Source organism: Amphiprion ocellaris, chromosome 18, assembly GCF_022539595.1.
Source record: "Amphiprion ocellaris isolate individual 3 ecotype Okinawa chromosome 18, ASM2253959v1, whole genome shotgun sequence".
Lineage (NCBI taxonomy): Eukaryota > Metazoa > Chordata > Actinopteri > Pomacentridae > Amphiprion > Amphiprion ocellaris.
Window position 1 is genome coordinate 21590355 of NC_072783.1, and position 16533 is coordinate 21606887.

Below are 16533 nucleotides of genomic sequence, written 5' to 3' on the forward strand. Positions count from 1 at the left end.
TGGGACTAAAGTTCTGCTGTGTTTTTTCCATCATGTGTTTCAGTTCCCGAGGATCTGTCCCTGGAGGAGAGGGATGAGCTATCAAACATCCGGCGGAGGAAGAGAGAGCTGCTCGATGATATTGAGGTGTGTGTTTGCACATGTGAGCTTACAGACTATATCTACAGGATGCATTAGGAAGGCGTCTGTTGTTTAGATTATTGTAACATTCCAATTTTTCCAATAAATGTCATGTATATATTGATATTGTTACTCTTAAATTAATAAAAAAGCAATCAGTATGCACTTAATATAGTTAGTCATTATCTATGGCCTTTTATTTGTTTTGCCCATCTGCTGCAGCTCTGTGAGTCTATTTGCATGCAGTAAGTAATGCAAATAGACCTTCAGTACTGTGCATCTTTGCTCACCCAGTTTGCTCATAAAAGTGATGAACTGTCCGCTGCATACAGCTCATTCTAAGTCCCATTTCATGCTGTGTGCTTCACGTTGTTCCAGTATAAAGAAAGAAAACCAACAGTGTTCTGCTTTGCTCTCTTTCTCTCTTAGAGGCTGAAGTTTGAGATAGCAGAAGTCATGACGGAGATCGAGCAGCTGACGTGTGTTGGAGAAAGGTAGGTGATTGAAATGGAGATGCTTTGTTTATATTTATTTAGTTTGGGTATATAATGCCTACTTGTCCAGTATATTCATGGTAGCTCACTTAATCTTCTCTTGTTGGCTTTAATTAGTGTGGGCAGACTTGCTTAGAGCCTGGTATTGTCTATAAATTCATCTAGAAACACAATCACACCAGGCCTTAAGCAATGACAGTCTTTTTTGTTATTAATTTAATTGCTCATTTGGTATTTCCACATCCTTTTTTAAACATCTTTTTAGCTGTTATATTATAATTTTGGTGAATTTTATTATGCATTTAATGGCAGAAATGCGTCCTGAAGTCTCTCTGCACATTTGCACCAGGAAAAGTACATATATTGGTCAGGGGTCGACTGATTATTGAATCTGAATATTTTTCTGATTATCAATGTTTGCTTTTTTAAGTGATTCCTAATAAAATAGATGAACTGTGTATTACTTTGGCTCTGATGCAGCCAAGTAGTCTGTCAAGTCTGAAGGATAATACTGAAAGGTTCTCTTTTTCAAACATATGAAAAAAATAATTCAGTTAAGTTTTGAGTTTGTATTTCCCTAAATTTTGGCACCAAAATTTTCATTTTTACTGTTAATGTAAATCTTTTTCAATTATAGTATCCAAAGTTTCCAAGTTTCTTCTTTATTACTTTTTAATAATAATCAGTACCAGTCCTGAGAATACCATGTTAGTTGACCCCTAATGAAATTGTACATATATTGAATCCTGAATCCTTCTGCATTGACTGAAAATGAATTTTGCAAAATGCAGAATCTAAAACACCCAGTAAAAAACAACAACAACAAAGAAGATTAGAATTTTTGAATGCAAACTGTTGTACAGGTCATGAAAAAGCCAATAAAATGCCACCAAATACAAGAACATGACCTCTGTAACCTCTACAGTGCTACATAACAGTAATATTGTTTTTTACCTTTAGTTTTAAATAGCCTTCACAGGAACTGTAGCTCTTGTTTGACTCATTGCCGGTATTTAAGTTGGGTTTAGGATTTGCATGTTTGGTCAGTCAGCTGGATAACAAGCTACTTTTTGTTCCGGATGGTATGAAAGATGTGATAAAGCAGCTGTACCTGGACAGGATGTGACTATATATGGGTGCACGGTTGTCATATCAACCATATCTACCTGACTGTTTGTATAGATCAGTTATTACACCTTTTGTTAAAATAAAATGACACCAGCGTCATTGTACAAGCACGTAAGGGTTTGAACAATCAATGTAGCATCTTTGCTCATATAAATCAATCAGGTGTGTTCTGTTTTGATAAATCGCTGGGAGCTCATGGTGTGTTTTATTTGTCAGTAAGGTCATGTCTGCTCTGTCTGTCACCTTCATTACACACATTTCATGTCTGTCGATGTGTTTTATTGGGCTTGTGTGTATGTTTTAGAGATTAGATTCAAGCAGGGACACACATTCACATAATGAGTGCAACAGATGTGGCAGGAAATAATCTCTTCAGTAAATTATGATGTTTGACATCGAGATGCTTAACAATCTGTCATGTTCAGTGTTGTTTAAGGTAAATAAAGTAAGTCTCTCTGTTAAATCTCCACATCTGTGTTCCAGTAAAACATCCCAGAGAAACAAACAGATCGCCATGGGCAGGAAGAAATTCAATATGGATCCCAAAAAGGTACTCCACTGTGTTATTTGAGTTTTTCATTTTATTTTTTGGTTCTGTAAGAGCCTCATGCTTCCATCATAAACCACCACGGCTGACAGCGTCTCGGCAGCCTTGACATGAATGATTTTCTGTGCCGGAGTGAAGAGCGATCCATTCTCAGCTGCGAAATCTTGTCAATTTCCATCATCCAGCCGTGATTGAGATGAACAGCCATCCTGTTTCCTCCTCTTCCTCTCCAGGGAATCCAGTTTCTGCTGGAGAATGACCTCCTCCAGCACACTCCCGAAGACATCGCTCAGTTCCTCTACAAAGGCGAGGGCCTCAACAAGACCGTCATCGGAGACTACTTAGGCGAGCGGTGAGACAGAGCATCTATCGGGCGGAGGGAGAAAGGCCTCCTTACGAGAGATTTACGCCCCCCTCTGAGATTAAAGAAGGAAATTATGGACTGGATTTACTGATTAAAGAGGGAGAACATGATTGACCCCCTCTCCAACATAAATCTTTGAGACAGTGTGGGTGTTTTGTCATAGTCCACTCGTGTGGAGTTATAGCTGGTAGTAAAACAACCATCCAGCTCGTCACATCTCAGGCCAGACTGCTGGGTAATGAAGAAAGAGCAAAGTCCTGCCGCCGTAACACAGAGACTATCTGGGACAGCCGTGAGACTAGGGAGATGGATGGTGTTATCTGGAGGCGAGACGAGACAGACGCACCATATAAAACAGAGGCAAATGAAACTGAGCCAAAACCAAGAAGAGTGAGGTGCAAGAGAATGAACATCAAAGGTTTAGTTTATAAAATAACCACTCATTATGACGTTAATCACTGAATATGTGAAACTTATAAGCTCTGACATACTTTACCACTAATATCTCTGGAGTATGATAGTACCAGCTGATATATATATATACTGGTCAGGATAATACCTGCTGTGACCGAAGATTATGTAAATTTTAAAGAGACAAGATGCTCTTTGTGATTGATTGATGATCTTTGAGCAGACTGAATTGCAAATGCCACCGGAGAAATGTCACAGAGAAAATAAGAATCACAAACATCTCAAAGGCTTGTAGTATAATTAGTAGTCTACTTTTGTTGCATACAATAACAAAATGTCATTTTAGAACCTGATGAACTTGATTTTTTAAAGAGTGAACTAGAGGACTTATAAAAACGATAGAGACCGGCATTCATGCAAAAGCAAAATTATAGCATTAAAGGTTCCGTGAGCAACATTTAAAACCAGTGGATGCTAGAGTATCAGCATCCCAGACCAAAGCAAACGGGTGCATTCGCCATACCCTCCTTTTGTGTTTAATATATAGTCAGAGAGGCTCCGTATACAAGTGCCTAGAAAAAATACTCCAGTCACAACCATTATCCCACATTAGCTTGGTCCAATACATTAAATGGCTGCAGCGAGTAGTTGCCAGCTCAAATAATGTTAAATTCACTGCACCTGTCAATACTTCGCTATATATAAGCAGTTCCGCTCGGTGTGTGTCTGTTTCCAACCCTGGGCGGACTGGAGCAAACACACAAAACCTGGGCAGAACAGACAAGTGGAGATGGAGAAGCACAAGCAGAGAAAAGCCTCAAACCAGCAGTACGGAGTCTGACACTTAGCTAAAATACATAAATTAGGTTACAGATATCATAGTAAAATATTTGTTTTTTCAATTCTTTTGAGTTTTGGAGCAGTGGCTTAATGTAGTAGATTGCGCTTGTGCTTTAACAGTGCAGCATCATCGGTCACTCTACTCGGCATGAGGCCAGTGGTTTCAAAGGGAGGAACTCACATGCACTAACATGCATGACTTCATTATCTGCTCAGGGCACCATTACTCTACATTGTTTTTTTTTATTTTTACATTGCAGATGGTTATTTTCTGCTATGTCAATTCTATATTTATGCCTAACATTTTGTACACTGTACCTTCAAAGTGAACTAACTGGGGCAAAAATCTTAACATTAACATTTCCTCTCTTGTCCACCACAACATTGAATTCAAAGCTATTGCCAGTGTCAGTAAACTCACTGTAAATCTGGCATGTTCATATGTGGTATCTTATGGAAGCATGTTTGTAGTGTCTGCAATGTTCAAGCGCCTGAAAATAGCTACCATCTACAAATCCTTGCAGCCAAAAACACATGCAAGATACAAGAGAATCACATTCTGGCTAGCACTGTCATTTTCAGGTAATGGTTTATCTGCAGGTGATGAATGAATCCACATTTTTGGCCGCCCTCCCTCCACTCATGGATGCGATCCAAGCTAAATTTGGAGCTCAGTTTGAACTGCTGTGCGAACAAGCTACATGAAATGTCGTTTTGTCTACTGGCATGGAGGATGTTTGGCAAAAACGGGCTGTTATGTTACAAAGTTGGAATCCTCAGACCCTTTGCTCTGTTGTCTGACCCTCACTGCCTTTTAATTCATGCAAGAAATCAAAACTGTGCTAGCTTACCTGAGTACAAGTGCTGCTTGTGCATCAGTGGACAGATGTAGTCAGACAACAGCTTAATCAATGAACGTACACTGTGAATGAGGCTGAAGGGCAGAGAGGGGGGACTCTGGGGACTCCTCTCAATGCCAACAGGCTTTATTCATGGAGCATCATCAAAGAGGCCACCTACCACTGGAAATCACACTAAACGCAGGCTGAGGGTTTACGCTCAGTAATTATCACTAATTAAGCTTATGCAAGAAGCAGGAACCTATCATTACATGCTGAGCAGAGCGGGAGATGAAGAGGGGGAAAACAGGAGGAGGGGACAGCGAAAGGAGATGGAGCAGTGGGAAGAGATTTCTGGCGACTTTTTTATGTTCCTGTATAAATGAACTTTGTTTGTCGCATACAGTACACACTGTTACCACCCTGACGTATATATGCAGTTTTTATGGCAGCTTTACAAACAGCAGGCTGTGTTTCAAGTTTCTATGTGATGAAAGAGCCTACAGCAATATCATACAACTCTCACAGGACAGGATTCATTTTATTTGGGTGCAGACGACAGTATAAGGTACAGTACGTTCGCAAACACTATGCAGACTCAGAAACACAAATAAGCAGGAAGGAAACCACCCCAGGTCATCCTCAGAATGATCCAAGATTGTTATTGCAATAAGAGTTTGTTGTTAGTTTCTGGTAAGCCAGTGCCGTTCCACTAAAAACACAAAAAAGTCAGAAAATTCCCGGCTTGATTTTGAACAATAGACAATACAAAGACGGAGCAGGATCACGGACTTTGGCGCACAACAAATATGATCAGAGAGAAACTGTGACCGCAGTCTGACAGCAACTGTTGACTTTTCCTCTGAAAAGCCTCCAATAGCCAAACAGACCTCTGACAGAAAGGAGCCTGTGTGGGTGTTTAGCTGTTTTTCATCAGACCTGCACACCGTTGCTCCCCCAGCCCTCAGGGTGGAGACACACTCGGCTTCGGCCAGCTGTTTCAATTGCTTCCAGACCTGCACAGCGTCTGATATGAATAAGGGCACAAACATGACAGGAATGCAGAGAAAAAGGAATTCAGGTTGAGAAATGCTTTCATGGAATAAATATGGTTTTCCACACCCTGATATCTTGTGGATAGTACTGTGAAAAAAATGGCTAAAATGTTGAACTATCCTGGAAACCTGAGTTTTTTTGTTCTTTTCCACCAGGGATGACTTCAACATCAAGGTGCTTCAGGCTTTTGTGGAGCTACATGAGTTTGCAGACCTAAACCTCGTCCAAGCACTACGGTCAGAGGAGTGATTAGCTCAAATATTGAAAAAGAAGTTATAACAATTCCAACGGCTTACATTGTGTGCACTCTAACACCTCTGTATTGTATCTGTAGGCAGTTTCTGTGGAGTTTCCGTTTGCCAGGTGAAGCCCAGAAGATTGACCGTATGATGGAGGCCTTTGCCTCACGGTACTGCCAGTGCAACCCCGGAGTCTTCCAGTCAACAGGTCAGAGTCACAGCAGGTTTTGTAGTTTCAGGACTGTCAGATGAGCTCCAGTCCCCTTTATCACCGCCAGTCGTTTCCAAATTTGATTACAACCTGGACGTTACTGGACACTATCATTTGTATAAAAGCAAATATTTCAGTTTTTTTCATACAATTGTGCAGTCAGTGTTTAAGTCATTTTAGGTCTGTAAAGTTTTCATTCTTATTTTGTGACTATTTAGAGACAGAAAAATAGCAATCTATTGCAACTATGTATCTACTATTAATTTTGAGTTGCAAATTCTAACCATTTTTGCTGCTACCTCAGTGGTGGAAGAAGTATTCAGATCCTGTGAGAAGTTTTGAAGAAAAAATCATTTTGGCGGCGCTATTAACAACTCATACACATCTGGACGTGACCCTGATTTCATACTTTGTTTTGTAAGAAGCCAGAAAGTTTGGAAACGCTGTGCTATACTGAGCCTATGTATATATCCAATATTTAGCTAACTACTTTAAGCAGTTATGGGTTATTTTTTAGCAAGTGTTAACTATTTAAACCATTTAATCTATTACTTTAAGTAATTATTACTTTTAGTTAACCATTTAAACCATTACTTGAAGCTGTTTATTACTTTCAACTAACACATACTCTGTTACTTTTAGTTGTTTATTACTTTTAGCCAACACATTTTCCATTAATTTTAGTTGCTTAATACTCTAAACTAACCATTTAATCCATTATATTTAGCTATCTATTCCTTTTAGATAATCAATCAATCCATATTACTCAATTTTAGCTAACATTTATTCTATTACTTAAAGCTTTTTGTTCATTTTAGCTAATATTTATCCTATTATTTTTAGCGATATATTAATTTTAACTAACAATTATTCTATTACTTTTAGCTGTATATTCATATTTAGCTAACATTTATTCTCTTACTTGTAACTGTTTTGTCATTTTAGCAAACATTGCTTTTAGCTGTATATTAATTTTAGCTAACACTTATCCTATTACTTTTAGCTGTATATTCATATTTAGCTAACACTTATTCTATTATTTTTAGCTGTATATTCATATTTAGCTAACATCCTATTGCTTTTCGCTGTATATTCATATTTAGCTAACATTTATTATATTTAGCTGTATTTCAATTTTAGCTAGCATTTATTCTATCACCTTTAGCTGCATATTCATTTTACCTAACAATCATTACATTAGTTTTAGTTGTTTATTATAATGAACTAACCATTTATTCCACAACTTTTATGTATTCCTTTTAGCTAACCATTGAATCCATTACATTCAGCTGTTTAATAATGTTTGCTAACCATTTATTCCACTACATTTATTTCTAGCTATCTAGGTCAATCATTAATTCACTACTTTCAGCTAGCTGCTTTGCTTTTTTGCTATTTGTGTTTCATGCACTTTCACTGCAGACTTTTAAAATCAAATCATAATCAGTTTAATGAAACTTGGCTGATCTTCCTAATTGGAAACTGTAAAAGTATGGACTGCCTCGGGTACGAGTAGCCCTGATTGTGAATCACGGGGATAAACAATAGCTGGCTTGTCTGTATATAGCGCATTGACAAGCAGTCTAGTCTAATGTGCCAACAGAAATACTGCCTGGGGGTCTATTAGGGGATGCATGAGTGATGGCCTGTTTTTTTCTAATGCATTTTAGTCATTAAGCCAAAGAGTTACTGTAACTAAAGCTCAGTGAGGACTAACCAGATTAAAAGTGACTGCAGATTCCAGGTTGGGCTGCTGTAGCAGATGAGTAAACAAGCAGCAGCAAACAAGAGCCATCCATTATTCAGGAAGACTCAACCTGGCTGAGTGATACACAGACTTGTGATAAACAAAACCTACAACTACAGCAGTCAGTGAATAATTGAAGAGGTTTCAGAGTGACCTATTGTTGACAATATTGTAGTGGGAACATGTGGCCCATAGAGGCTCGAGACTCTAAAGTTATGTGCCCAAGCCAGCGGATCACCTGCTGAGCTACAGCTGGGAAAATACAAATGTTAAAATGTAAAAATGAACAGTGATTGACCTGCACATGGAAAATTTTTGGCAGAGAGTGATAACATGTAGGATAAAAGCCTCCAAAATGGTTCAGCTTGACCTTGTCAGTGCGAGTCTGCAGTTTGATGAATTAAGTGTGCTTCTTTCTGCAGTGGTTCCATAAAGTCTGAGGTGCAATCTGCACATACGTATGCATACATATTTATGTGTTTGATAGTCGGTCGGCGTGGGTGCAGGGCAGATTTCAGCACAGGGTCTTATGTGTTTCAGCAACCGGGCACATCAAAGACCTCTAATTACCACAAGCATGAGAAGCGTGTTTGTCTCTTCATCCTGCTCATCAGTTTGTTTTTTTTTGACTACGCTGACATTCCTCTTGCTTCAGCACCTCTTTCCACACAGTACTCTGTGTACAAAACTCCTCTTTTTTATAGAGGAGCAGGCAGACAATAGGCAGCACAGGACAACCAGGACCAAAGTGTGTCAGTGTGAGCAGACAGACAGAGGGGAATGAATGATTCATTTACAGGCAGCCACTGGCCCGTGTGAGTCTGAACATTAACGCACAGTAGATAGACTGTAAACCCGTCTTCCCCCCCGCAGACACATTTCTCTCGCAGACACACACATTTTTCAAATGAAGCCTGAAAGATATTAAAACACAATTTGGAAAAACCGAAGGAAGAAGCATGCTTGTCATTGCTCTGTCTGACACTGAGAAAATGCCTTTAAATTGTTTACAAGGAAAAAAATCCATATTTGGAAGCTTTAGAGCGCAAATAGAAATATGACAAATGACAATATGTGTAAGAAGAAATGGAAATACACAAAATACGACTATATGCTGATGACACCCTGTTATATGTTCTGTCCTGTGTTTTGGTGTGTGGCTTATTTTCTTATCAGATAAACATGGATATTCAGATAGGCACTGGGCGTTCCCACCACGAGTAAACGTGTCGTAAATCACTTGTTCTCTCAGATACCTGCTACGTGTTGTCGTTTGCCATCATCATGCTGAACACCAGCCTTCATAACCCCAATGTCAGAGACAAGCCCCCAGTCGAGCGTTTTATCTCCATGAACAGAGGCATCAATGAGGGGGGGGATCTGCCAGAGGAGCTTCTCAGGGTGAGGATCTGTCTGTAATGAGTTTGCATGTGTGGTGATTGATATCTGTGATCATTCCGTCACTTGCACTCCATACGAATGCAGCATTTCCATCACTATTCCCCAGTTTGATTAATCGCTTCCCCTCCTCCGTCTGCAGAACCTTTACGACAGCATCAAAAACGAGCCCTTCAAAATCCCAGAGGACGACGGGAACGATCTGACGCACACATTCTTCAACCCTGACAGAGAAGGCTGGCTCTTAAAACTCGGTATGCGCATTCAGAGGCGCAGAAGTAACCTTGATGATGTTGATTTCTGTCAGCAGAGCCTTAACATCACTTTGATGAGACTTGATTTGAATTTTCCTGCTGAACTATGTTTTTATTTGTGCTGTGCGTGACTCCTAGCTTTCAGGTGGCCGTGCTGAAGGTCGACAGCTCTTGGGCAACAAAAACTTCACTGTTAAGTAAAAAATGTAAAATAATTTCATTTCAAAATAGTTACAGCTATGTTACACCATCCAACTTTATGTAACTGCTCTGCCTGAGTTTAATTTGCTTAACAAAAGAGATGTGGGATGATTTCAGGCAGCCAGGCGAGGACTGAGAACAACACTGTAAAGGCAAATTTATGGTTTCCACATCCCTGTACACAGACTGATGTAGAAAACAATGGATGCAGTTCTATTCATATTACAGTAGGTACAGATCAGTCTTTTGCAATCAGTCACATTGCTTCTCATATTTAGCACAAAGAAACACATAAAAGACTGTGACTTTGCACTTTTTAACAGGATATAGCAGTTAGTTACAAATCTGACTGTAGGACTGTGTCAGTGATTATTCCTGAGGTGTGTCGATTTCAGTGGGTGGACACAGCATCGGATATGTGGAGAATTTAGAACTTCCTGCTGTGTTGATGGAAAACATGCGGCTACATATTAAAGCATCTCCAACGTCCTGCAGCGACTGCCTCAACTAAAACTCTATAAATAATGAATTAGAAAAGTGTGTATGATCGAGGATCTCCTTGTACGGACTCTCATAACAGGCGTTTGTTTTTAGCATGTTTTGTTTTACTTGCATAGGCACAGTTGGCATGCTTGCAGGGCATACAGTCCATAACATGAAGTTTACAGCATGGGGGCCGTTGCAGATACATGTGGAAAGCATGATTTGACCTTTTGTAGTCACCAAACTACTATACCACTTGATTTGCGATAATGGGCAATGGATTTTTTTCTGTGACCAGGTGCTAAATCTTCAGTTGCCTATTGGCTAAATTGGCGGTTGTAATCCAATATACTTTTTGTGAATATCTCCTCACAGTCCACTAGCTGTCTGTTCTGAAAAACATTGCAGTTTTGGTGCACATTTCTAGCTCTGTAAATGGGAAACAATGTGGCTAGGACTGATCTTCACAAAACTATTCCAGCACAGGACAGGGAGAAGAAGCGGGGAATGGGAAATGGAGGGAAGCTGGCAAATGCTAACTGTCTATACGTGTTAACTTAATCTTTTCCTCAAAGTAGCAGACTCCACCTTTAACATTCTGCATTTTAGCATTGCCACGGTAGCAGGAGTTAACAGTTATGCTAAACCAAAAGAGCCTGACTGATGCTGAGGCCAATTTTTAGCAAGTACAAAATTCTGCATGCACAAGTGGCATAAATTGGTGCATGAAAATTCACCACAATGCAGGAATCACAATATTTTTAAGGACACCTGAACCTTGTGTCATTGTTTATTAAGTTTCCAGCAATGTATTTTACAAACTAGTCAAATTGTAACTTGCTATGAAGACACCACTTGACTCCGCACCACTGTCTGCCCTGCTGTGATACTCTGCTACATGTGCTGCAGAGTCAGAGCTGCTCGGCTGGACAAACTATGCAACAACACCATGTCTTAATTACACCAGGCGTCTTTCTCTGCATTATGTTCTGCTAAAAGATAAAAATTTTCTCTTAGTTCATACCGAACAATATATACAGCAATGCAAATATATATTGACAGGACTCTATAAAGCACTTATGTGTCAAACCATGACTGCAGATTCTTGAGTCGCTTGTTTTCAGTTGAAAAGAGCTTAATTCTCTCAAGCAACAGGTAGTGTTTTACTCTGTAATGTTACTGGCAACATTCAAAACAGCCGTTAGGTCATGATTTCCCATTTTTGCCCAGAAAACTGTCCACCTTCATAATGGTTCCAGATAAGAAACTGTAGTGTCTGTTCTTGTCTTTGTCCACCATCCTGTGACCTCTCGTTTTTATCGTATCTGTCCTGCTGTCCTCTCACTCAAAGCTAGTCGTTAAACTTCTCTCTCCATCTCTCTGTCCTGGTAGTTTTTCCTGCTCACTGTCTTTTCTGAATCCTTCTCTGTGTGTTTTTTTTTTTGTTCCACACTCCCTCTTTCTGACCCTCCTTTCACCCTTTGTTCTGTTCTTTCATTCTGTTCTGTGATGGCTGTTCCCTCTTAAATCTCTGTATTAGGAGGTAGGTAATGCTTCTTCCTCCTCCATCCTCCCAGTTCATCACAGAGTGCTTTTATACTGGAATTGGCTGCCATTCTCTCCTTAGCACACCAGGCCCCTGAACATGCTGGCCACCTCATGTAATTGGCTTGTTGTATCAGAGCTATATGTGGGAAAATAAGTTTGTAATCACTGTGAGGTGACGGTTTATCTCATTCGAAGTCGTGTTGGAGCTCATTTTGCATGGGGATTCCACTTGTGACTCTGGAAGAGGCTGGATGACGCAGAGGGCTTGTCTCAGTTGGTACACACTCAACGCAGTCATTTTTATCCCAAGAAGCCTCAGCATAAAAGATGAAACCAACTCCAGTGCTACCCACTACGTCTCCCTTTATTTCACAAAATAACCCCTGCAACATAAAAAGGTGAAGTGATGTCTGCAGAGACTTAGGCAAAGGGCTTTTTTTTAAACACAGAAAGCCTATGTAGTCACTTTATTATGCCTTGTTTCAATGGTAATGCAAAGATTTCTAATTATCATGTGCTGCTTTCCCATGTTTCCAGTCTTTTTGCTTTGAATTTAGCTCATAAGTGACGTTTGTTTCCTTGTAGATTCCCAGAAACAAACACCCAGGGGTCAGCTGAACAGGCCGCCTCATGCTCCGTACCATTAGAGACTTCCCTGCACGTCATACAGCTCCTTTGCAGTTTTCTGCCAGAGCACGCAGTCATGCTCGAGCTTTAGTGAATGGGCTGCTTGAGTCTGAACTGTGGCAATGCATACCTACTGCTGCGTGGCTGGTCATGCGGTGATATAAAAGAGACCCTTGCCCCTTTTCATTTTTCTTCCTCTGTTCCTGCCCCGCAGGCCTCAGTATTGCTCACTACCCATTCATGGATCCCTCTTCTCTTTTTCTGTTCTGCCCTCCATCGAACTAGCTGCAGCTCCCAGATCATTTTAGCTTTTTCTCATAAGTGAATTCCACATCTAATTGCAACACCATCAAAGCAACCCCAAATGTTTAATGAGAGAAGTTGTTGTTGGAATGAGGGGCTGTGCTGGCGTGTCGGGGTGTTAGATATGACGTGCTGCTGCGCTGCTATGATGCTGTGAAGCTCCATACGCTCTCATAACTCGCTGCTGTTAACAAGGACCGAGCTGCTGCTGTGCCTGAATCCATCAACATCAAACCTGAGCAGCATGTCAACAAAACTTGAGTTTTTGGACGTTTTTTGAGCGTATTCCAGAAGGTAGCCGATCACAAAGATGACGGATCACCTCAGTTGGTTACATGTTCATGTAATTCTTCTACTCTGTGACACAATAAAGAGACTTGAGCAGGTACAGATAGATTTTTTAATTAAAATGACTAAAACGCAGAGCTGTAAGATCCGATTATAGCTAGCCCAGACCAGAAGGAAATTTTATATTCCATTAAGTGAATGCTATCCGTGAAGCATAGGTACATGGCCATTCATTTTGCAATATTTTGCCTGTTCTGTATGAGAGGACTTTAACTTCTTGAGCCCTAGGCAGATTTATAAAAAGCATCCTTAAATTCAGTCGGTAACAGCTGCTAAAATGCAAGGCTTAAATGAACAACCTCAGGCTCCATGGATACGAGACACTTGGGAGAAATTATGAAATTCCAAACGTGTCCTTTTCCTCATTAGCAGGCCAGACTGAGATTTGGAAAACTCAAAAAATGGCAGTTGTACTTCTGTCTCTAATTTAGGAAGTAAATAACAGCCTTATAATGAGTCAGGGATGCTGATATTATTGAACCTGTTACTGCTCCCAAATTATATACACAATAAATGCTCCATCAATTTTAGTCATACTAGCACCAGGCAGCAATGTACTGAATGTGCCACGCTTGGTAAACATCGAAAAATGCTGCTGGCTGCATTTTAATAACAGAAACTGTCATGTCTGTCAGGGTGCTTCAGATCCATCCAAGACGTAAACTTTTGAAAAAATAAATTGCACTTTAGGGAAACATTTTTATCCAGCAATCCAGCAATGTGAGATACTTCTAAACCTTCTTGCATTTATTACCACTCCCTCTCTGGAAAGAAACTAAACTAAGAACTGAATGATAAATCAGCATTAATCTAGAAAGTTCCAAACCTGGGAGGTCCTGTTGTAGATATGCATAAAAAAGGTCATATTTCGAGAACAAAATCAAACATGTGGCTAACAGAGATTAGCTATTAAAGCTTCTATTTTGTATTTACCCAGCAGTACCAGGTTCTATTTAAATACTCATTCAGTTTCAGTGAGTAAACTGCAGCAGATGCACCTGATGTAAGCAAAGTGAAATAAAAATTGCTCATAAATAATATGGTGCAGGATGTTACTACAGCTTTGAGTATACGATGAAAATCTGGGCCAAGTGAACATTACATATTGATTACATCAGTAACGGCTGCTCTGTTGCACCCAGTCAGCAAACATGTTCTTATGCTGCACATATCGCAGATTGCAGATTGACATCAGCCACATTATGTTATACTGTAGGTAAATTATTCATAGTATCTATGATGGTGTAATTAACAGAAAATCCACTAATCCCAGTAATCTAGATTTTTCTGACGATGTAGACAGATGGGGAGATTGTACCTCCTATAATCAGACGTCTTTATATTATTCCTTTAATTGCAATGTTAAAGAAAAAACAAAGGCTTTGGTTCAGACAGTGGTTAACTTGTTGTTCTGGCACTAAAAGGCTCCAAAACTATACTCTCTCTGCAACAATCATGAGTCAGTGCAATTTTCCATCTTTTTTTATATTTAGAAAATCAGACTTTTTCTCAAATCAGCCTCATAAAACCCATAACTCTCACTGGTCATGTCAGCTTAGTCGTCACATGTATGTGGTGTGGACGTGTCGGGGATTTCTCCAGGAAGCCAACAATGGGTTCAACTGTCTTCACCAGCCCCCCCCCTTCCTCCCCTCCGCTCGCCTGCAGGCATCAATCTCAGAGGACTGGGAGGGGGCGCCGGAGGCACATCCAGCCTCTGATGGAGCCTTATAATGCAGGGAGATGATGATCAGAACCAGATGCGGCACGTGGAGCTGGAGTCCCCTGTAGATTAGCTTCAACATGCACAAACACTGTCACCTCTCTGGTTTGATCTTAAATGTTGTGTGTTTCTCCCCTACAGGCGGCCGGGTGAAGACTTGGAAGAGGAGGTGGTTTATTCTGACCGACAACTGCCTGTATTACTTTGAATACACAACAGTAAGTAGGCTAATCAGTGTGTGTCATGTGACACCTCGGTCTGTTTTTGTTTTGCTGTTTACCAGAATGCACAAGACACATCTTTATCTTTTTGCAGATTAGCAACAGAAAATAGATCTTGAAGGAATTAGCTGGGCGTCATAGCAAATTGGCTAATCCGCTTTTCTTGCTGAGAGTTAGATGAGAGGATGGATACCACTCTTAAATATGAAGCTGCAGCCAGGAGATGGTTATCTTAGATTAGCTCAAAGACTGGAGAGAGAGGGACACCAGCACCTCTGAAGCTCACAAATTAACATGCTATATGTGCTATTTGAGGAATACGTGTTCAAAAAAAAAGAAGAAAAGAAGTGCAAAACCAGCAGTCTGTGGTTTTATGTGGCTATTTTTGCCTGTGAGCAGCGAGTTTTTGGTGTATCCACTGGTTGCATGGCAACACTAATAGTCAAGAAGCCACCTTCCAGCACACAGCCCCTCCATAAACCCAAAAATAGTTCTCACACTTTGACTGCAGTATATTTTTAGACATTTATAGTCTCATGTTTTGCATACAGTCATGGCTTGGTATTTAACGTCTCATTTCACTCTTGGCAATAAAGCAAATAAATATGTATTTCAAAACTGTTCCCTTCAGAATCTAAGTACAATAAATGAAGTTTTACATTTTAAAATATGTAATCCAGCAGTATTAGTATAGCAAAGTGTGTACAATTTCTGAAATTGCAGAGGGATTTTAAGTAAATTGGAGCCAGATGAAACAAAGGGCATCCATTTAGACAGAGAGAGGTACAGGTCTCTGCCTTCCAGCTTTGCTATTTAACAGATGCTGCCCCTCTGACCTAAATGAACCTCACTCCAGCAATTAACATGAGACATCATAGGAAACATCTGCAATGTCTACAGCGCACATCTGGCCCCGCTAAGCCGTAAGCCAAATGCCTCCCCCAAAACCCCACAACCTCGAATCCCTCGGCATCGCACAAACTCTGGCTACGCACACACTCTAAAAGGCACACTCTGAACCAGCCGTGAGCAGCTGTCCCAGGGCATTTCCTCCCCCCGCTGTGCACCCCTCATTAGAAAGAAGATGACAAGCAGGGCACGAGGCTGTTCCTCAAGGACCCCTCAACACACACACACACACACACACACACACACACACACACCGCTCACATCTGGCTCCCCCAGACACAATAGCTGGAGGATGGAGAGAGTAGGGTTACGTCTCCCTCGGGTGGTGTCCCCTACATGACCAGGATGAATAAAAACCTCCAGTGTGCTTTAATTACACCTTGATTTGTGCTTAGATTCTGTCAGGCTACAAATAAAATATAAATACATAAATAATAAAGGTGTGTTTTGATTTGAAATTTGTAGCTCTTGTGACTAATTTGATTCTTGGTGGTGATCTGAACTCTTTAAATAAAAACTCTA

At 40.3% G+C, this 16533-nt stretch overlaps 1 protein-coding gene across 1 annotated transcript in view; it reads left to right on the forward strand.

Moving 5' to 3' along the window:
- Positions 1-16533, forward strand: part of cyth3a (cytohesin 3a) — a 46963-nt gene that overhangs the window by 21628 nt on the left and 8802 nt on the right. Inside the window, exons 2-10 of the mRNA XM_023280429.3 lie at positions 44-126; positions 550-614; positions 2226-2292; positions 2523-2641; positions 5955-6035; positions 6134-6246; positions 9249-9397; positions 9537-9648; positions 15023-15099. Coding sequence (XP_023136197.1) covers positions 44-126; positions 550-614; positions 2226-2292; positions 2523-2641; positions 5955-6035; positions 6134-6246; positions 9249-9397; positions 9537-9648; positions 15023-15099 — 866 coding nt within the window. The remainder of the gene's footprint in view (positions 1-43; positions 127-549; positions 615-2225; positions 2293-2522; positions 2642-5954; positions 6036-6133; positions 6247-9248; positions 9398-9536; positions 9649-15022; positions 15100-16533) is intronic.